This window comes from Dipteris shenzhenensis, chromosome 23, assembly GCF_047967505.1.
Source record: "Dipteris shenzhenensis isolate YYH24624 ecotype China chromosome 23, Dip_SZ_1.0, whole genome shotgun sequence".
In the NCBI taxonomy this organism is placed as follows: Eukaryota; Viridiplantae; Streptophyta; class Polypodiopsida; order Gleicheniales; family Dipteridaceae; genus Dipteris; species Dipteris shenzhenensis.
The window spans coordinates 8,305,586-8,328,125 of record NC_141618.1 but is presented as its reverse complement, the minus strand read 5'-3'; the positions used below and the strand labels follow the sequence as shown (position 1 = coordinate 8,328,125).

At 44.2% G+C, this 22,540-nt stretch overlaps 1 protein-coding gene across 1 annotated transcript in view; it reads left to right on the top strand.

Moving 5' to 3' along the window:
- Positions 1 to 22,540, top strand: part of LOC147886947 (GPI transamidase component family protein / Gaa1-like family protein) — a 67,142-nt gene that overhangs the window by 14,138 nt on the left and 30,464 nt on the right. The window contains exon 3 of the mRNA XM_087394735.1: positions 4,552 to 4,651. Coding sequence (XP_087250861.1) covers positions 4,552 to 4,651 — 100 coding nt within the window. The remainder of the gene's footprint in view (positions 1 to 4,551; positions 4,652 to 22,540) is intronic.

Sequence of the window (22,540 nt, the reverse complement as noted above, 5' to 3'; positions counted from 1 at the left end):
ACATGATTTGGGTGATAGTAGATCGATTCAGTAAGCAAGCCCACTTCATTCCTTGCAGAAAGAATCTCAAGGCACCTGAAGCTGCCCATTTATTTATTAGACACATCTTTAGACACCACGGCATGCCCAAGTCTATAGTATCAGATAGAGACTCAAAGTTCACTAGTAACTTCTGGTAGGCTTTGTTTGAGAACCTTGGAACTCTTCTAAGTTTCTCCTCAGCTTTTCATCCTGAAACGGATGGCCAAACTGAAGTTACGAATAGTACACTCTTAAAAAAAGAAAATCTTTGTTGCTGATCAATTCGTGGAGGATTATGACTTTGCTTATGCCACGGTTCGAGCAGCTATTCAAAAGGCACAGGAGAAACAAAGAGCAGCTGCAAATAAAAGACGGAGGGCGTTTGCAGTGAAAGAAGGCCAATGGGTCTTATTGAAATTTGAGAAAGCCCGGTTAAAACCAAAGTGGGCAAAAAGCGCATCTACTTCAAGCTATCCTTTCGATATTATGGTCCTTTTCAGATGTTGCAGGTAATAAGTGATGTCTCAGTTCGATTGAGACTTCCAGAGCATTGGAAGATCCACAATGTCTTCCACGTAAGCTTGGTGAAACCCTTCATTGGGGAACCACCTCAAGAGCCCATACTAGACGATGCACCTGAAGTAGAGGACATTGAGATCTTGTTGATCCCATAGCAAATTATTTTGCATAACTTCACTACGGGACGTCGAGGCACGACTTGCAAAACGTATCTTTTGAAGTTCAGAGGGCACCCATCCACCGATGCCCAATGGGTGGACAGAGCTACATTTCAAGAGTGTCCTGAAATCCTAGATGCTTATGAGGAAGCATTTCAGTTGCGGACAACCGAATGAAAGACGGAGGGAATGTCATCCTGCTTCAACATGTATCCACTTGCTTGTTACTATTTCTTTTTGTTTTTCAATAGTATGCTTATTAAGAAATGAAATGTTTTCCTACTGTTCAGTTACGGACAATGGGGACTAGGTCTAGCATTTGAGGGTAGACCCCCTTGCTTGGGGTTATGGGCATTAGTGACCCACAAGAGTGATGGCCTCTCTTTGAGAGGGACATCTGGAAACCACACCCCACATGAGTACCCAAACATGGGACCAATCAAATGCACAGATTGTGTACCGACCTAGGAACCATTCAAGAGAATGTTCCTTGAGCTTTGGGTGTGGGCCTGGCAGCATGCCAAGAGTAATGGAGATACAAGATAAGACGACAAAAAAATGAGCTCAGTATGGCTCAATTATGACCTTAGAGTACGTCAATAGATAGTCTAAGCTGTTAGGAACCCGTGGGTGCGATCAGAATTGAATTATGACAACTTTGGAATTTTAGGGTTTTTGGGAGTGACACGTGGCAGCTGACACGTGGCAGACTGCCACATGGAATCTGAGCTGGCAGGTCAGTCCACCTGTCCCACACATGTGGCAGCATGCATGGCAAGTGGCAGGGCATGCAGGCCAAGTTGTTTGGCCCCAAATCTGGTAGATTTGGGGCAGGTTGTGGGCTGCCCTCTTTGGGACTGCAGCCCACAAAAAATCTGGGACAAGTGTCCACCTTCCACTCTAGGCCTGGGGGGGGGGGGCTGAGCCTATAAAAGAAGGCCTCTCCCCTTCATTCCTCACATGAAAAATTCGTCACTTTTCTTCCCCCTCCTTTTGGATGATGCAGCAGAACCTCGCCAGCTCCTTGGGTGCAGCGAGCTTCTACCCAGGCCATTCTCTCACCTCAACAGCACTTTCTCTCTCTACAACAGCACATTATCTCTCTACAGTTCCAGCCCCTCCTCTCTAGAAATCTGCCCCCTCTCAGCTCTTCTGGAACAACAGCAGCATCCTCTCTCCTTTTCCTAGCCTGGAGCAGCCACAGCCCCTTTCTCTCTCCTGTTGCAGTCTTTCTCTCTCTACTGCAAAATTTCTCTCTCTACTGTTCCAGCCCATTTCCCTTGCAGAAATCTGCCTTTCTGTGCATCTCTGGAACAGCAGCAGCTCCTCTCTTACATCCCCTCTCTTGGGATCAGCATTGGCACTCTCTCTCTACAGCTATCACTCCATAAAAGCTTTCTCTTACTAGCCTACAGGCTGTTTTTCTAAGCTGTTCTCATCCCAGCCCCATTTCCCATCAAGGACTTCATCTACAAAAGGGTCAAGTCACGAAGGGAGCCTATATTGTCAAGTTTATCTCATTTACAGCACTATTTCATGTTGTTTCTACTATCTTTCTAGAAACTAGTGCTTGTCTCTAATGTTGGATGTAAGTGGTGATTGTTGCAGGCTTCTTCCTTGTGGATTGGACAAGCCAAGAGTTGAAACCTGAGCTTGAAGTCCTCCTTTTTGTTGTCTACCTTGCACATATGCTCTTGAGTCTTGTATCTAGGTCCTAGGTTTTCACCGAGTTCATCAGTTTGGAAGGTGCATGTGCTTGGTCTTGTATCTCCATTTTCAAGAATAAAGTGAGCCTGGATAAGGGGGGGGGGGGGGGGGGGCGTCTTGGCCCCTCAATCATGTTGCATTTTCCAATGATGTCACTTTGTGTTTAAGCTGTATAAGTCTTAATTCCAGCTTAATTGCAAACTCTTAAGTTCAAGTATATGTGTTTGGCAACTCGCAATCATCTCATTCAAACGCCTCTGCAAAATCCGTTGTCTGAATTGATAGAAAGCACCGAGTAGTTTACACCAGCAGGTTTGCTTCAGCCTTTGTCCATTCCAGAGGGTAAGTGGACCCATATTTCAATGGACTTTATAACCGATCTGCCTGTGACAGCTAGGGGCTGGAATAGTATCTTTGTTGTTGTGGATAGGCTCACTAAGGTATGGCATTAAAGACACAATTCTTAGCCTCTATGGTTGCTGTCTTATTCATGGAGAATGCGTTAAAACTTCATGGACTGCTAAGGTGATAGTCAGTGATAGAGATACCAAATTCATGGGCCAGTTTTGGCAAGATTTGTTCAAGGCAATGCGTACACTTCTCACTCCAAGAACTGCTGACCACCCACAAACTGATGGCCAGTCTGAGAGGGTCAATAGGTGGCTGGAGGAGTACCTTATACATTTTTGTTTTGATACCCAGACCACATGGGACAGGTGGTTGCAATTGGCTGAGTTTTACTCCACGTATGCCTCTCTAGGGATGAGCCCATTTGGGGCCATGTATGGGTACAAAGTTCATGTTTCTTGTACTGTTTTTGATGGAACTATGTCTAACCAGCAAGCCATTGATGACTTCGCTCATAGTCCTAGTAGTTCAGCAATGCAAGGACCACATGTTGAAAAACCAAGCACGCATGAAGGGATATGCAGATGATGATAGGAGGGAGCTTGCATTTGAAGAAGGGCATTATTTCTTCCTCAGACTCCATAAGTCTAGATATGCTTTATTGAAAGGGAACACCAATACTAGGTTGGCCCACATATATTATGGACCCTACAGGGTGTTGCAGAAAATTGGGGAGGTGGCCTAAGGTTGGAGCTGCCCCCTTCATCACGGATTCATAATGTGTTCCGGTCTCCATTTTGAAGAAATACTTGGGTACTATAGATCACGTTATGGAAGAGCTTCCTCTCATGGATGCATAGGGCCACATACAGTATATACCGAGAGGATTATTGGATTCCGAGACCATATTGTTAGAATTAAGTCCTACATTGAGTACTACATCAAGTACCAGATGATGAGTCATCATGGCAGCCATCTTCCATAGTGGACCAATATTCTTATCTGCTCAGCTGATGCTTTGGACAGATATGATCATCATTCAGCTGTGTGGAGCTGCTAAGATTCATCTATTCTACCTACTCCTCCACCATCATTGTTGCTGCAGTTCAGCATGCACTAGTTGGATCTATTGACAGCTGTAGCAAAGAATACTCACTGGACTCACTATTAAATACATGCTATGATCAGATATGAACTTCTCTTCTTCAATCTAGATCTTTATTACTACATTTGTTCTTTCGTTGTTATTCTTTTAGCATATAATGGAGCTGCAAAGTTGAGTTTTGTAACCCCGTATGGTTAAGTTCTTAAAACTGTGTGGTTTTATACTTTGCAATGTAACATCACAATTTCACCTGGTGAACTAAATGTCTGTTTGGAGCTTTTTAGAGTCTATATGTTCCTTTATCTTTTCTGTCTTTTGGACAGCATGTATACACTTTTGTTGTTCTCACAATTTCTGATATTCCATATCATATCCTATTATGTGATGAATCTTTATATGTTTTTAATTATATCAGGATAAAGATATACGATGCGCTCCATTACTAATAAGCCTGAAAGTATAGAAGATTATCCTATTTTTCATGTATGGATATGCCTTAATAATATTGCAAGTGTAGTGGAGTCGACTACAAGAAGAGTAGAAGAGAAGGAAGTAAATTTGTTATTACTGGAGCTTTCACATGATAAGGCTGATTGTTTTCTCTGTGTAGTTGCTCAGAATTCAAGTGTCTTGTTGACTGGTGGATTATCGCTGTCAGGAAACAATGTCAAGTAATTACTCTTGGTTATGCAGGTTCTGCCAGCCCAAAGTTTTCTATTCAAGATGCCATTGATGCAGCCCAAGTGGCAAGAGAGTTACACATCTTTAGTCAAAACAGCACCGATGGAATCCTGTGAGTACTTGTTTGGCTCTGGTTCATGTGCATCTGTAAAGCCACTAGAGCAGAATTGTGTCAATGATTACAATGATACCTGCTCTCTATTCTCTTTTCAGTGGCTCGAGTCCATGGATAAGCACATGCACACACATACATACAGACACTTAAGTTACAAAACTATTGAGCTGCCCCCAGTTGTTTCAAAACAATCATTGGGGAAGACCGGTGGTTTCGCCATCTAAAAGTCGATATTATTTTGTTGTAGTCATCCACCTTGGTCTCCACATCTGCTTCCGTAACAGTTGAGCACATGGCTTATGGTCAATACTGACTGTTGGGAATGGGAGAGAGAGGAGAACGCCCAAACGTATTGAGAATGCAAGAGTTGTGTTTCGAAGAATGAACAAAATGAAATATATCCTCTACAAAGGAAGCTAACCCTAATATCAACCCTAGGGGAAAAAACCTCCTAACTGGACGACAGTGCACCGAGGGTGTTCATACACTTTAGTACTCATAATCTAATAAGTCCCCCTTTCTAGTGACATGTGAACATTACAGAAAAGTAGATCAATTGCCACAGCGTATTAAGCCTAAAGCTTTGTGGAAAGCTTCGAACTTTTCTCTTAATAGTGCCTTGGTCAAAAGATTCGCAACATTTTTATGTGTGGTTAATAGATCAGGTTGATCTCTCTTGCATGTGATCTCTCTCTGATGTAGTGATAGTGTATCTCAATGCGTTTCGTGCAAGCATGAAACACAGGATTCTGTGGTACGGCAATGCATTACATTCAACTGTTGTTGTGAAGGCTGCCCTAACTTGGCTTCACATGAGGAGGTGGCTATGATGGGTTGCTTCTTGCTGAACCAAGATATGCATGAGCTTCCTGAAAGCATAGAACAATTTAAGATGCTGGGTGCCTTGCAAGTGTCTGAAAATGCCCTTAACTGCTGCATACCAGGTACAATAGTAAGGATTTTTGTAACCCCTCAGTCCTCCAAGGTCTCCATGTATCAACATGATACTCTTTTCTCGTTGCCTATCAGCTAGATTTAGATTTAGATGCTCGTTGGGGAGAGACTAAAATGAAAATGTTTAGACTTCACAAGCAGTTGTAGCTTGAACGAAGAGATTTTGGACTACCTTTTGATTAGCCTTCTCCTTTAGTGCTAGCCTTCATCATGGCTGAGTCTGCCCTTCACCTCCGGAGTGCCGATAGAAACTCAGTACGAAGACTTTGTATAAATGGATGCTCAAGTATGTGTGGGTGTGTGGATTTGTATGTGTGAGAGCATATTTTTATACTATGGTCTACACCCACTGTTGGGCGTTGATGACGTCAGTGGGGATGTCATAGTAGCTAGTTCCTGCTATGCATGATGGAGTTAATGGTTTCAACCTTGTGAGTGACTATCATGAGATTGAAACTGCACTATGTTGTGTTTTTAGAGGATGAGTTTGGGAATGTTCCTGGATTCATCTAGGTATATGCTTCTGCCGTATTAGCGGACATGCAAATTTCACCTTGTGAAGTTTTCGTCCAAGTTGCGGCCTGCTGGTATTGTGATAATTCTTTCTATCTTAAATGGTGCGTTGCCCTATCAGCTAGATTTAGATTTAGATGCTCGTTGGGGAGAGACTAAAATGAAAATGTTTAGACTTCACAAGCAGTTGTAGCTTGAATGAAGAGATTTTGGACTATCTTTCGATTAGCCTTCTCCTTTAGTGCTAGCCTTCATCATGGCTGAGTCTGCCCTTCACCTCTGGAGTGCCGACAGAAACTTAGTACGAAGACTTTGTATAAATGGATGCTCAAGTATGTGTGGGTGTGTGGATTTGTATGTGTGAGAGCATATTTTTATACTATGGTCTACACCCACTGTTGGGCGCTGATGACGTCAGTGGGGATGTCATAGTAGCTAGTCCCTGCTATGCATGATGGAGTTAATGGTTTTCAACCTTGTGAGTGACTATCATGAGATTGAAACTGCACTATGTTGTGTTTTTAGAGGATGAGTTTGGGAATGTTCCTGGATTCATCTAGGTATATGATACTCTTTTCTCCTTTGCAAGAGTCTTCTGCTCTGCCAGCTTTGGCTCTGTCTCTGATTCTAAGTCTTCTTTGTCGGAATTCTCCTGCATCTAGAACTGGTGCAAAGGTTAATTCGCTGTCTAGATATAGCTCGGGCTCTTTGAACATGACATTACTACGACCACACACCTCTTGTGACGCCCTATACATACGATAGGCTTTAGATTCCTTGTACTCAATGAAGACACACTTCTTGCTCCCTATACATACGATAGGCTTTAGACCTTGCCACCCGACTGCCCCCTTCCTCCTGATTGCTTGTCTCTCTCTCTCTCTCTTCCCTGACTCTCCCAACTGCCTCCTTTCTCCCGATTGCCCGTCTCCTCCCTCGATATAAGCACCACCTCTTACACCTACGATCTCCTACTAGCCTGCCTCTCTATGGCTCCCTGGCAATCCTTACGACTGCTTGCGAAACCCCTTTGCTTGTCCGTCCATAGGCCGGCTATCCTGCTGCCTTCTTTACCCATATCCACCTCATTGTGCCTCTCTCGCTCTGATCACCCGTCTTACAGGGCTGCGATCTCACGACCTTTTGCATTTGCTCCCCACTCCATCTCGATCGCCATCGATACACAGGTTTGCTTTCGTCCATTTCATTTCCCTCACCCGTCATGTCATCTTTTACCCTTAATGTGTATTACATTTAATTCTCTCACACCCCTTTACCACCTTATTTATTAATTCTAATTCTAATTTGTTAGCTCTGCCCTGTAGGCAGTGCTCTCCTCACATTTTTTTTTCAAAAGTGTCCCTCCAATACTTTTGTCACACGTTGTTGCCACCTTATTACTCACCTTGCTGCCACCTTATTACTCACCTTATTACTGGCTTGTGCTTAGGCTTGTTCTCTCTCTTTGCCATATTGTTTCTATTTCGGTGCAATGCTTGTTTTGATTTCTTGCTCTTGTTCGTTCTACTTTAAAAATAGCCACTAAGGGCAGTGCTCACAAGTACTTGTACTCTCTTGTTACCACCCCTCTTAAACCCCTCCCTGTCTCATCATGTTTTACTTCTTTTATGTCTTTAGAACTCTTCATACCTCCCTTCTCTATTATTTTATGTTCACAACTCTTTCATGTCTTGTTCTAATTTACTACTTCAAATCCCTTCTTTAATTACGATATGATAATTTTTTTTGATTTCCTAACCTATTGACCTCACAAATTTACCTTCCCCGCCTAACCCTTCTTTTACTTCTAATCCCTCCTCACCCCTTTATTTATTTTCTCTTCCCTTGACTTTTACTTATAAACCCTCTTAACAAACTAATATCTTTTCTAATCGAACCCTTTTCTTGCCCCCCAATTCTTCCATTTCTTTCATTTCATTTTTATTTATTTGTCCCTAAAACACTAAATTGTTTATTTTGTTTTAAATACTCTATTTGTCCCTAAAACACTAATTTCCTTTCTAACCCCTTGTCTTAGCCGTTTTAGTAACACCTCCATTGCCCTCTTCATTAACTTACACCTCCCCTCACTAATGAGTTATGTTGATTTTTCTTGACCTTTTCATATTCCTTGGTAAACTTTAGATAGCCCCTCCGTGTTATTTCCTCTCTCACCTTTTCTATATTATAACTTTTTTACTAATCTTTTTCCTCCTCTCACTAACGTTTCACCCCCTTTTTTTCACTCTTTCTAACCCCTCTCACCCTTCTAACCAATAGCTAATAATTTTCTAATACTTAAGTATTCTCTCACCCCATACTTTTCTAATAGCTAATAATTTTCTTATACTTAATGTATTTTTTTCCTCTATAGAAATTACTCTTTCCACTATCCTCAATACCTCCTCATGTCTATAAACCTTCCTTTTTTCATTTTCTCATGCCCTTTCTTATAAGTTTCCCTCTATAAATGATCCCAAATTATTTTTCCTTTAATGCTACACTCCTCCCTTAAGCACTTATTTAGGTTCTACCCAGTAAGCCTAGGAAATGATAAATGTTATAGGCCTATGTGTGTAGTTAATTGTGCATCGGTACAAGGATCATGGGTTAAAAGTAAAAAGAAAAACAGATTTCAAATCGACTTAATTTAAAAAGTAAATTTGAGCAAGGGTGTAATAATGATTGAGATGGACTAGGCTTAGTATGGTCAGAGAGAAGAACCTTCCACAGAGTGTCTGTTTACATTCATCTTTAACAAGACCACGACCAAAGAAGCTAAAGGGACTTTTTGGGAAGCATACTCAAGTAGAAAGCATAATTCCCAAGTAATAATGCAACAATTCCAAAGTTGACATGTCAAATGAAACTTAAAGATTAGTCTTGAAGTTTGCAATTTAGTCCTCATTGCCAGCTGTGAGTAGCATATCATCCACAAGGAGGACGAGTTCTTCCAATCCTTATTGGTATAAAAGTGTGTCTTCTCATACCAAGCCCATGGAGCTTGTTTTAGACTATACAATGCTTTACACAGCTTTACCTTCCTATCCAACATCAAATATCGAATCGGCTGACATAGACTTCCTCCTGTATGTCCCCATCAAGGAAAGCAGTCTTAATGTCCAACTGATGCAATTTCCAACCCAAAATCAATGGTTAGGTCTTAATATGTACTCTCTAATGGGCGAAGATTATGCCAATCTCACAGGTTAAACTAGTCACTACATAATCTCATTTTGTCCTCGTAAACAAGCATTATTGCCAAGCACACTGAGGCTCACTCCAAGGACGAGTTTGAAGGCTACCAGGTGTCCTCCAAATCTCGTTTACATACCTGCATGTCTTGTACCTCCATATACTGCTCTTGAATGATGTGGCACCATACCCAATTATATAGCACTAAAGTCCTTCGAAATTGTGCCATCTCATCCATGATTCATCTATGACAATTTGGATCAATGGTCAACGATGGTAATCCAAAACCCATGGAATAAGCAGTGACTATTTGAAGCCTTGAGCCACTAGATAATTTGATTTGCGTTTAGGTTCTTGCCAACTACTGCGGATTTATCCTTGACCGCCTTCACTTTCATGAGGTGATAGGTGCATTGACTCTGCTTCTTCCATCCTCATGATAAACAATTGATTTCAGAGCCTAAGGCTCCTACAAGCCCTTCAAAAGCGTCCATGCATCCATTGTAGTGTCTTCAATTGATTAGTGCCTTAGAACCTTGTTCTTCTACTCTTCCACCGCCACTGGGTTCACATGTGTAGCTATCTTCCTTGTGCAATCCACTATGTCCTTGGGCTTGATATCTATACCAATATCCACCTTCCACATCGTCATGCCATCATATGTCTCCAGACTTTCCCCTTCTATAGCGAGCGGTTGTTGCCATTAAAGTTGCCTTCTCCCCCAAAGTTGGAAATAGGAAATGCATGGTGCCATGGATTTGAAGAAACCCGAAGTGTTAAATAGACAAACAAAAAGCACATGTTTGAATCTCAGCTGACTTCATTTTCACAAAAGTTCTCAAACGTTGGAGTATATTCCTCTCAGCTCTAACACCATGCTAAAGATGTTAGAGAAATACTTGCTATAGCCAACCCTTATGTAGTGGAATAGAGAAAGACTTGAGATCTCACAACCAAAAAAAAAAAATGAATGCCAACTCGCTCCATGTGCTTATGGAGAGAACACTTCATATATGGAGAGAATACACACAGATATTCAGCCAAACAAATCTGATAAATAGAGGTTATGTCCAAGTACAATATAGCCAAAACTATGACAACCCCATCATCAAACATACGTTGAGGTAGGCCACCAAGAACAGGTTCTGTTTGCTAATGTAATTGTTGTAGGCCTCTCCTAGATAACCTGATGTCCCCATGAAACTTCAATGGCTCCTCTAGGTGAGTCTGCTATTGCTGTTCCTGTGCACCATGATCGGGTAGATCTGTCACTTTTTGCGCTCTTGGACTGCCCAAAGACTCTGCACAATAACTATGAGAACCTCTTTTGCTGCATGCAGCCACTTGTGTGCTTCCACCAAATGGATGGTCTGCACCCTGGATAGTGTGACAAGAAACGTTTCTAGAAACACGTTTCCAGATTTTGCCAGGCATTTCGTCTAGAAACGGGTTTAAAAAATGTATTTTATATGAATTAGATATAAAACATAAATGATTATCTTCAGATTCTCTCTCTCTCTCTGAAAAGAGCTCTCAAATACGCATATACATTGAGCACTCTCAAAAGATTCAAGACACATGTGACAGCCTGTACAAGGGCGTTTTGCCCAATGCACTGGCATTTGACCCGTTTCGGCGAAACGTTTCGTGTAGAAACGTTTCTAAGTGTTTTGCCTGCTAGAAACACGTTTTTTGGTTACATTGACCCTAGAGTGTATTGAACTTCCTAGAGATTGAACTGTGGGATGCCTCCCCAAGGGGGCTGTTTAATTGCTGCCGACCTGCTCATAGACTGGCCAACTGGTTTGTGAGCCAGCCAGCTGCCCACACAGTGGGTTGACCTAGTCTATGGCTTTCCTGCCCTATAGACCCTGATATGAGGCCTATTAAAGGTGTCCTGCAGGTGCATTTTGTTGGCCCTGCACGTTCTACCTTTTGCAGGCACTGCCCTGACCCTGTTGCCCACCTGGCAATGGTAGCCATGCATTGGCCAGCTCCTCTGCAAGTCTGCCGACTTGTCTACAGACTTCAGTTTGCTGCTATAGTACTGCAATAGGCTCTGCCACACTGCTACACTAACCATCTGTACCTTCTGTACTTGCTGCTGTACCAGCCCAGGTACCATCACAACCTTGGCTACACAAAAGGTTTATGTGCTGCTGTAACATCTGCATTTGTTGTGCGGAAATGGCTAAATGTAAATGGATAACTCAAGCATGAAAGACACCAGAAACCAGCATACAAAACTGAACCGAAAACTCCCCCATCTGAGGCAAAAATTGTGCCTGTGGGAGAACGAGCTAGGCTGCTGAAACCGGATTGGAAACACCTCAGACCGCAGCTGTCCATATTGCGCCCTTGCTGCGTGGAGCTGACGCGGCTGGCAGGGGCTGATATTGTGCGTCTGGATGTTGGAGCTGTAGGCAAGAAGGCCCAGAACTGAATGCTGCAAATGGATGCCAAGTGCCCCTTGTTCGACCGACTAGACCAGTTGGTTGACTGACCTGGTTAGTCAGGTATTTTGACCCAACTTGGGCTGACCCTAGGCGACCTAGGTGGCCTAACAGGTTGCTTGGAAAGCCCCAAATGATGTCCACTTGTTGTGCGGTGGGTGGCCCTGCAGAATACCCCAAAATGGGTGTAAATGCTGCGAGAAGCTGACTGTGCAGCCATGACACGTGCCACCAGTACCTAGCACTGGTGCACGTGACAACTGCCCATGTGGCAGCCCGTTTGCTGCCAACATTGCAGCCCTTATCTCAACCTCTTTGTCCCATCTGGTGGAACAGCAAGAAGGATTCAGCAAATGGAGCAAAAAAGAGTTGTTTATTCAAGAGAGGAGAGGCTCTTATAAGGGCAATTGATACAATGCATGTGCCCCAAAGGAGAGCATCTCCAGATCCACAAATTACTCCACTAATCGCCAATGAATCTCTCAATCACACCTAATAGAACCTTCTACCACCAAACCTGGTCACACTAACCTACACACAACCCTTGTACCTCTTGGAAGTTGGTACACCCCATTACATCAATTTGTCCTTCACCATCTAGCATTATATATCCTTCTTCCCCATGTACTTCTCATCCAGGGGCGGAGATGACTGTATCCACTAGAGTTTACGAGAGAGGGATTCAAACCTGCGTTTTCAAATTCACTTGATCACCACCATTGGTCCGCAACTTGAACCTGTAAAAGCCTTTGTCGCAAATCTTGAAGGTAATCTTGCAGCAGGCGTCGAAAGCCTCCACAATGAGAGATCCCCGTCTGTCTATACGGGAGGCTTTCCCCCTTCACTCTCCAAACAACTGACTCCTGAGGCTCTTGTCCCAAAATGAAATCTCGAGAATTTGGACACACATATCTTGGAGTTTCAATTTGGTGATGCTTTCCATCAGAGCAAGCTAGGTAGCTCCCAGAATTACCAAGATCTTCGGTGCCTTTCTATAACCTTGTAGTAATACTTCCCCTGCTGAGCTCTTGCTCATCAAGCTCCATCTCTAGGTTTTGCTCCTCCATTTCTGTAGGTGGTACAGGGCTAGTCCTTAGATCCCATGACCGAGCAACATGCTCCATTGTCCACGAGAGAGTATGAATCTGTGTACCATTCGAAGTCTGGTATGGACACCGTCACCCCCAGGTGTGCATACTTTGTGTCGATGGGACATGGCATTGTCAATAAGAAGAGTTCCTCGGTTACTCCATTGGCGAGAGTGGTCCGCTTTCTTTTCTTGGTCCGCCTTCCTCTTTTTGCAATCTTTAGCAAAATGTCCAAGCAAAAAGCAATATAAACAATTCTTCTCGTCCTTCTTTTCTTCTTGTTTACACCATCAAAAGAGTCCCCTACATCATTCTTGGCATCCCTTTTTCCTGTGAGGGAAAGGGAGAGGGAGTGGAACTAAGGAGATAGAGAGAGAGAGACACAAAATGTGTGGGTGTGTCAAAAAGTGTTGAGCCACACCACAAACTCATAGGTTTTATTAGGATTAGGCTTTCACCCTATGACTGTCTTAAGACAGTCATAGGTGTCATAACTTTAACAAAAGGGTGGCAATGTGCCTTTACCCCAACAACCTCCCACCTAAAGACCAATGTGCCTAAAGGGGAGAAAAGAATAAAATTACAGCAATATACAGTTACTGTATACAAGACCATAAAATAAGAATGGTCTCATCCTAATCCCATGATGTGGCGGCAATGTGCAAACCGCTCTGTAGGCAAGCTCTTAGTGAGCAAATCTGCAGGATTATCATCAGTATGCACCTTCACAAGCTCAAGCAGTGATCGGTTTCACACCTATGATACCCTTGGGACTGCATGAAGGCATCAAACTTCTTGTACCATTCTCTTGGCGCCTGCTTGAGTCCATACAAGCTCCTTTTGAGCTTACACACAAGCTGCTCTTTCCCTTTAACAGCATATCCCTCTGGCTGACTCATGTAGATCTCATCATGGAGATCTCCGTGAAGAAAAGCAGTCTTCACATCCATCTGACATAAATCCATGTCCTCATGAGCAACAAGAGCTAACACTGCTCTCAAAGTAGTCATCTTGACTACAGGGGAAAAGATCTCATCAAAGTCAATGCCCTTCTCCTGCTTAAATCCCTTGGCAACCAATCTGGCCTTATACCTCGGTAAAGCATTTGAATCCACTTTGACTTTGTAAACCCACTTGCATGGCAAAACCTTTCTGCCTGCAGGTAGCTGCACCAAATCCCATGTATCATTTTGAAGTAGGGAGTCCATTTCTGACTGCATGGCTTTCTCCCACTTTCTTTTCTCTGTTCTTCCCATAGCTTCCTTGAAGCTGGAAGGCTCACCACAATCTGTCAGCATGATAAAATCAGCCACATTATTGGCTCCTGGAACAAACCTGTCAGGAGGCCGTTGTACACGGGTGCTCCTCCTAACAAAATGTTCCGGATTAGGCTGCTGTCTAGCCTGTTCGTCATGCATGACGGGTGGCTGTACCACCATATTTGGCTGTTCTACAGCCCCATTTGCTGGCATATCCAGTGGTGCATCATTGGCAAAATTGTCTGGCTGATTTTCAGCCTGTATACCCTCTTGAACAGGGTTATCTACAGCAGCCTGCTGCTGCATATTAATGGGCATTCTTTGCTGTCCGACATCATCATAAACAACCCTCCTGTATTCCACAGGTTGCACGGGTTCTTTGTGTACACTATCCTCTTTAAAGATGACATCATTGCTGCGTATAATCTTCCGTTTGACGGGATCCCATAACCTGTACCCCATTTCACCTTCGTCACCATAACCCATGAAGATGCATCTGAAAGACTTTGGCTCCAGTTTGGTGCGCAGTTCTTTGCGTACATGAGCAAAGCACTCGCAGCCAAACACACGTAAGTGCTTATATGAAGGTGGCTTGCCAGACCACACCTCCTCTGGCACTTTCAACTCCAAAGCCTTGTTCGGCGACCTGTTAATTATGTGAACTGCTGTTTGCACGGCTTCTGCCCAAAAGCCATGGGGCAATGCAGCATAAGACAACATACATCGAACCTTCTCCTGAATAGTTCGATTCATCCACTCACTCACACCATTTTGAGATGCATTATGAGGGGCTGTGAGTTCCTGTTTAATGCCCTTAGCTTCGCAAAACTGTACAAAAGCATGTGACACATACTCACCCCCATTATCGGATCTGAGGCATTTCAGCCTGCGACCTGTCCGATTCTCAACGTGAGCGACAAACTTCTTGAAAGCATCTAAGGCATCACTCTTATGCTTCAAGAAATAGACCCACACTTTGCGTGTGGCATCATCAATAAAAGTAATGAAATACTTTGCACCCCCTAGTGATAGCTGTGGCATCTCACACAAATCAGTGTGCACTAGATCAAGTGGTGCTCTATTTTGGGGAGTTCTCCTCTTATGAGGAGTAATAGAATGCTTGCCAAATATGCAATGATCACAAGTAGGCAAATCTGAAAATGAAAGAGACGGCAGATAACCCAAACGTGACAGTTCTTGCATTCCTTTAACGGACATGTGTCCCAACCGGCTATGCCACAATGAAACCTTTGGCAGCTCGGTTATGGCAACAACATGATTACCTACACTGTAAACATAAAGAGGGTACAAGGTATCACTCTTATAACCCTCAGCCACTACAACCTGGCCATCAGTAATCACCCATTTGGAATCCCCAAATGTGGTGTGGTAACCACTGTCATCCAACAAGCCAGTGCTAATCAGATTTTTCTTGATTTGTGGCACATGACGAACACCATCAAGCATAAATGTGCGTCCATCAGGGAATACTATCTGTATACTGCCAATCCCTGCAATCTGACATGCATAGTTGTTCCCAAGGTGAACAACTCCATGAGTACCTGTGTAGGAAGTAAACCACTCCCTATGAGGAGTAACATGAAAAGAAGCACCTGAATCCAAGAGCCAGGTGTGCATGTCATGGCCATCAATAACCAATGTATGTGCAATTACAACAGAAGAGCATAAAACATCATGTCTGTCACTTTCACTGTCCTCTGCTGCAACATTCATTGCATCCAAGTCATCTGCCTTGGCCTTGCCTTTGCCTTTGCTTCCACTGCCTGCATCCTTTGTCTCAGCCTTCTTGGCTTTCTGATCCCGTATAAACTTGAAGCACTTAGACTTCACATGTCCCTTCTTGCCACAGTAAAAGCATTCAATATCCTTTTTGCCACGGGAGTGACTGCGGGATTTGGACTTGCCAGCAGATCTCCCCTTCTGCTGAGTCCTACCTCTTTCCTGTACCTGCAAAGCATTGGAAGACTTGCTGCCTATATTATTCTTCCTGCTCATCTCCTCCATAAGGAGAGAGCTCTCCACATCAGCATACATAAGAGTGACATTTGAATTAGACAGGGTGGTCTTGAAAGTGTCCCAACTCTCAGGGAGGGTACACAACAAGAAAGTAGCCTTGAATTCCTCATCAAGGTTCAATCCCTGTGCAATAAGCTGTGTAAAGATGGCATTGAACTCACTCAAGTGTGAGGTCATAGCTGTACCTTCCTTCATGCGAAGGTAGCTTTTTCAACCAATAAACCTTACTGGCTGAACTCTTTTGGGCATACAACTCTTCTAGCCTCTGCCATAGACCATAAGAGGTCTTTTCAGCCTGAACATTGAACACAAGAGAATCACTGAGAGTAAGCATGATAGCAGCCCTAGCGGACAAATCAAGCTCCTCCCACTCATCATCTAACATCCCAGATGGCTTGACACCCTTCACCCTTATGGGCTTAGAAATCTTCTTTAGCAGAAGTACATTCAAACACTGTTCTGCCCATAATGCATAATTGTGTGCCCCTTCCAATTTCTTTATGTTCAGAATTGAAGATTCACTTCCCCCTGATGCCATATCAGATAAGGAAAGTACCTGACTCCCTGTAAGTCAAAAATGACTAAATAAAATTCTGATTTCTCAGAAAACCTGCTCTATCAAGAGCCAGGAGCACTCACAATAGTGCTGTTTTTACTGTCAAAAAAATCTGCAGCAAAACAGAAAATTTTCCCTCCAGTCATTGTACCTTCTGACACACTGTACCGTGCTCAAATAGGCATAAAACAGTAACTTCAGAATGCTGCAGCTGTTCCACAAGTGCTTTATCAGTGCATCATCATCTGACAAAGCACAAAACACTCACTGCTGTCCTGGACACTTCTCCCACCTCAGATGAGGTATTGCACTAATTTTATATGCATGAACCACTTGTCATACACTGTTTTGTTTACTGAAAAAGGATCCAAACACCTCAGCCTGTCACAAACCTGCAACAAAGAATGGGACAAATCCCAAGCAATCACCCTTCTGCCAAGGGGGTAAAAGGCATCTGAAGGTCTCAAACAGTAACTCAAGTGCTCACAAGCAAAATCTGGGCAAAAGCCCCTTGATTTGACACCTGTACCAAGTGAAAAAACACCCTCAACACTGAGGTAGCATACAAAATACAGCGCTCTCCTAGCACTTTCACCTGACAATGTACTGCATAAACGGCCCTGTGTACACAGTAACAACACAGATCCCAACGTAAAAGCACTGAAGAGAAAATCTTTTGAGCACTGTCAACGATGGACAGTTAGGGACCGAGTAAACTCGATGCGCCCTAGCCAAGCGTGGCTCAACTGAGATTTTCAAAGTGTCGTACACAGAATGTGACCTGCAAGAAATGTCACTGAATACACTGCGGAAACAAGACCAATGTGGGCACCCTGGCTCCACACTGTCTCAAGGCATACACTGCATAAACTTCCAGGGAAAAGCCCTTTGAAATTGTCACCCGAAAGCTGAGATTTGCATTCAGCAAAAGCATAAAAGCCCTTTGCAAAATCAAGGCATCTGACCTGCCCGAAACAAAGTAACTGTGCAACCACCACACACTGTGGCAATAGTCACCTCAAGCACGAGGGACAAAAAGGGTACTTGGTGTACCTCAAACACACAGTTTTGAGAACTGAACAAATTCCGGGAATGAAGAGCAGAGTGCTCTCTCTTTTCCTTCTTCCCCAAAAAAAAATGTGCCTGCTGTACCTGCTGTACTTGCGCAGGGTACTTGCTGTACCCTGTACCTGCAAGGGCACAAATCCCAAAAAAAAAATCCGACTTGTACCTCCCTGACGCAGTGTCCGTACGGCGGCGTCCGTACGGTACGATTGCTTGTACGGCGTCCGTACGGTCGGTACGGATGGCCGTACCTGTCCGTACGATGGGCTGCACGCAGCCGGTGTTGCGCGTTGGTCGCGCTGGCTGTGCGCGGCCGGTGTTGTGCGGTGCGTGAACTGGCTGCGCCCGCGCAGCTAGCTGCTGCTGCAGCTAAGGCTGCGTGAGCAGCCGCTCCTGCACTGGCTGCTTGCCCTACAAGCTTGCGCTGCCCCGCTCGCTGGCGTTGCCCCGTGCGCTGGCGCTGCCCCGATCTGCTCGCGTTGCCTTGATCTGCTCGCGCTGTCGCCTTGCTAGCCGCTGAGGGCATGAGGCCCGAGGGGAGAGGAAGGGGTAGAGGGATAGACCTGAGAGAGGGGGAGAGGTAGAGGCTCTGATACCAGTTGTGAGGGAAAGGGAGAGGGAGTGGAACTAAGGAGACAGAGAGAGAGAGACACAAAATGTGTGGGTGTGTCAAAAAGTGTTGAGCCACACCACAAACTCATAGGTTTTATTAGGATTAGGCTTTCACCCTATGACTGTCTTAAGACAGTCATAGGTTAAGACAGTCATAGGTGTCATAACTTTAACAAAAGGGTGGCAATGTGCCTTTACCCCAACATTTCCTTTGCCGATCTTGTTTTTTGCTATGAGAACCTTCTTGTTGCCTTCATCATGTCTGTCGTATAACTTCATCTGGTGAAACCAGCCTCAATAATGTAAAGGGTGGTAGGATCCACTTAAATACAGCATACACAGTAAATAGACAAGTAAATAAGCACCAGAGAACAAATCACAGGGGAGCTAGAGCGCTCCTACTCAGAAACAAACAAGACACCGATTGGCCAAGCGGTATTTATTTAACATTCATTTGAAGCCAAGCGGCTGATTACAAAGGTCTTTGGGAAGCTGCACCACAGGCAAACCAACGCCCGCAGACTCCCCGTCCAGCCCACCTTGTAATTCCCTGCTCAACTTCAAACGGTGAACAGCATCCAATCACTAGACAATCCTATATCCTCAGCCAACCAAAGTATGCAACAGAGACCCCAATAGCATCCACTCTCTGAACCACTCCTGCAATCGCACATCCAAGTGCCCAACCAGCCAAACACGGCTGAACAATTGCAAGACAAAGCCCTCAACAGCTGAACTCTGGTGCAATCAAACCACCAAACACTTCCCAACGAGTTTCTTCAATCTATAGCCTTCCTGGCCAGTGCCGTGCCCAACATCATAAATCAACCCTTCTTCGCGAGGAAAGAAAAACGCAATAACTAGCTAGCAACCAATCAGGAAACGGCAAAGCAGGCAAAGACAAGCCTTCTTCTACCCGGAATCCACAGAAGAAAGGTCACCTTGGCTGGAGAACCCTAGATCCTACGGAGATAAGCCGATTCCGCCCCGGCACAGCCCCAACGACAGCCTAGAATAGAACACCCACGCCTGGAAAGATACCAAAACCAGCCACAACACCCAGAAAACTCCAGAAAATCAGGTCTAAATCTCCTGCAGAGCATGAAAGTCTGAAAAAAAAAAAGTTGCAGTTCACCCGGAGCAGCTTGGTTAGGTCCCAAACTCTTGGAACAGCCCTAGAACCAATTGCAGGCACCTAAAACAGCCCGGAAGAGCCCAAAAGCAAATCGCAAACTGGAACAGACACCCTGGCAGAAATCGCCACCTACAATAGACTCCTGGATCAATTGCGATTCGCTTTGGCAGGCCCCGGATCACCTGGAATTGGCCCCTAGGTAAAAACGAATTTGGCAAGCCCTGGATCACCTGAAATTGGCTCCTGGGTAAAAACAAATTTTCCTGGCAGGCTCTGGAACACCTGAAACTGGCCCTTGGGTAATAACGAATTGCCCTGGTAGGCTCTGGAACACCTGAAACTGGCCCTTGGGTAAAAATGAATTTTGGTGGTAGGCTCTGGAACACCTGAAATTGATGATCTGGCTCCTTTAAAACTGATTTGGCCAACTGCATCCAAAAGAAGGGCTCCCTCCCCCTTTTAAAGCCCTAGGCTCCAAAAAGCAGTGTTTTTTAATTGCACCACTCTTTTGGCCCCCTGTTTCACACTTTGGCCCTAGGAATTAATTGCCTAGTAATTGGGCGCACATTCACTGTTTACAAGGGTCCACCAGGAATTTTAATTCCCCAAGTCCTGCCCCATGGCTGGACCCTCGCGTTCCGGAGGCTCAAAGCAATCACGCGCAAATTACGGGAGTTGTAAATCAAAAGTCCCAAAATTTCACGTCCTCGTGACATACCCCCTCTTGAAAGAAGGAAAACGTCCTCAATTGCTTGCAAAAGAAAACCAAGTGGAAACACTAAATGTTCGCTAGGCAAAAGACAAGTAAACATGCATACATGCATACATGCACTCACAAACAATATGCTCCCCACGATGTTCGATCCACCTCACGTATGGCTATCCCTAAGGACCCACTGCCAGTGGTACATCGTGAGCATATGTAAACACTTAATGCATGCACATAGATACTCAGACTGTACTTCTCAGGGATAGTTCATGCATGCTTTACCCACCTATGGCCATCTCTTCAGATCCACACTAGTGGTACATCATGAACATCTGAAGTACCTGAGATGCATATACGATTTGTAGAGCTGCAGATAACAAGTCCGTATAGCATTGCAAACCAAGCGACTAGTACACCCACTGTGACTAGTACATCACGTACATTGCGTCCAACAATGCACGAAGTAGACCACTTCTAGGAATTGCGCATCTGGAACCAAGGTCTAGGGGAATCCATTCTTTTTTTATCGAAACCACATGACAAAAAAGAGCATTCCCATCTTGTCGAATCCTCATGACAAGAATAACATGCATATTTTACCAAAACCTCATGGCAAAAATAGCATTCTTATTTTTGTCGAAACCTCATGACAAAAATAGCAATCTCATTTTGCCGAAACCTCATGACAAAAGAGCATCCAAAAGTAGCAGGGAAAACACCATACTGCAAACTGTATACATCATCTAGAATCGGATGCCAAAAAGAGTGGCAGACTCTGCCATACAAAACTCTTTTTACAAGTATCTGTATACCGCGCTATATAAAACCAGCCGTAAACAACCCGCTATGGAATTAGGAACTCTTGCCCTTCGGAACATTCCGTGGCTCATCCGTGTCACTAGCCGGCTCTTTCCTCTTACGGTTGGGACAATTTCTAGACCGATGGGGATCCTCTTTGCAAATAAAACATTTACCAGCTTCATATAAAGTGCATCGTTCCTCTGGAGACAAGCGATTACACTCAATTTTTTGACAATTGGCCTTGTTATCTATTTTGGAAAATCGGAACGCAGTTTTCTTATCTGTATCATCTTTCTTAGCTTTCTGCTTCTGTCCACCTTTGAACCCTGAAGTCCTCCCCTACATCAAAGCATATGCCGTGCTAGCATTCTTGATAAGTTGAGACATATTGGAGACTTGAGTCTTCGTGTAGTAGTCTCTCAACTCCTTAGGCAGCCCGCAACAATATTTCTCAACCTGCTCAGTGAAAGGAACAATCCGGTAGGAGCTAACAGGCAACAAAGCTGCCCAAAATTTGCTGTTATACTCCTCCAAATTACGGCAATTATTGGAATTCAGCTCATGCCAAGCAGTCATGATATCCACTTCAAAAGTCGTGATAAGTCACACAGTTGAAAACACCTGCTTGAAACCTACCCACGTGTTTGGTGCGGTGCTTTGCATAAGCATAGTGGTCCACCACTGAAGTGCATTCCCCTTTAGAAAACTTGCAACCCGGTGTACTTTGGATGATTCTGTGAAGTTTCCTCCTGTGTAGGCTGCATCGAATTGCTGTAAAAAGGTCAAGGCCTTAAGTTTGTCCTGCACCCCACTAAATGTCTCAAATTTCACGGCTGCACCTGCCTCTTTAAAGTCCTTCAACTTCCCTTGAGGTGCCAAATTGTCATAAATAGGTGCCTGGGCAAACGGGACAGCAGCACTCACTCTATCCCCCACACTACCAGCATTAGGAAAAGCTGTACTATTCAGACCAGCACCCAAATTTTGCATATTTCCCAAAGCAAGGCTACTTGTTGCTACATTAGGCATACCTGTTTGCATCCTTGGGGCTGCTCCAAAATTTGCATACATCATGTTTTGTCCCATGGGCTGTAAACTAGGCTGAAACCCAACTGTTTGACTAGCAGGCATACCTGAAAATTGGGCTTGTGGGCTGACCATAGCGTGAAACACTGAACCACCACCAAAATAACTTGGCTGAACCGGGTTTGCCAAAACTCCTTGTTGTCCGGAAACCATGGACTGAAAATTATTATCTTGAGTCGGGTCCCGGAATCGTGTTAGACTGCTCCTGCTGACCATAGGGGATTTGAGAGGGCTGATCCTGAAAAGTGACATGTGGTCGCTTGTTAGCTTCAAAATCTCTATCCCCATCGTCAGGCTTCCTTTTCTTCGGCTGCACATCTGAGTTCATCATCTTCTGGAAGCGAGGATCCTGTGTGAACTGTGTGAAAGCACTCATGAAACTCTGCATCTGTGCCTTGAATAGTTCCACACCCTCCTCATCTG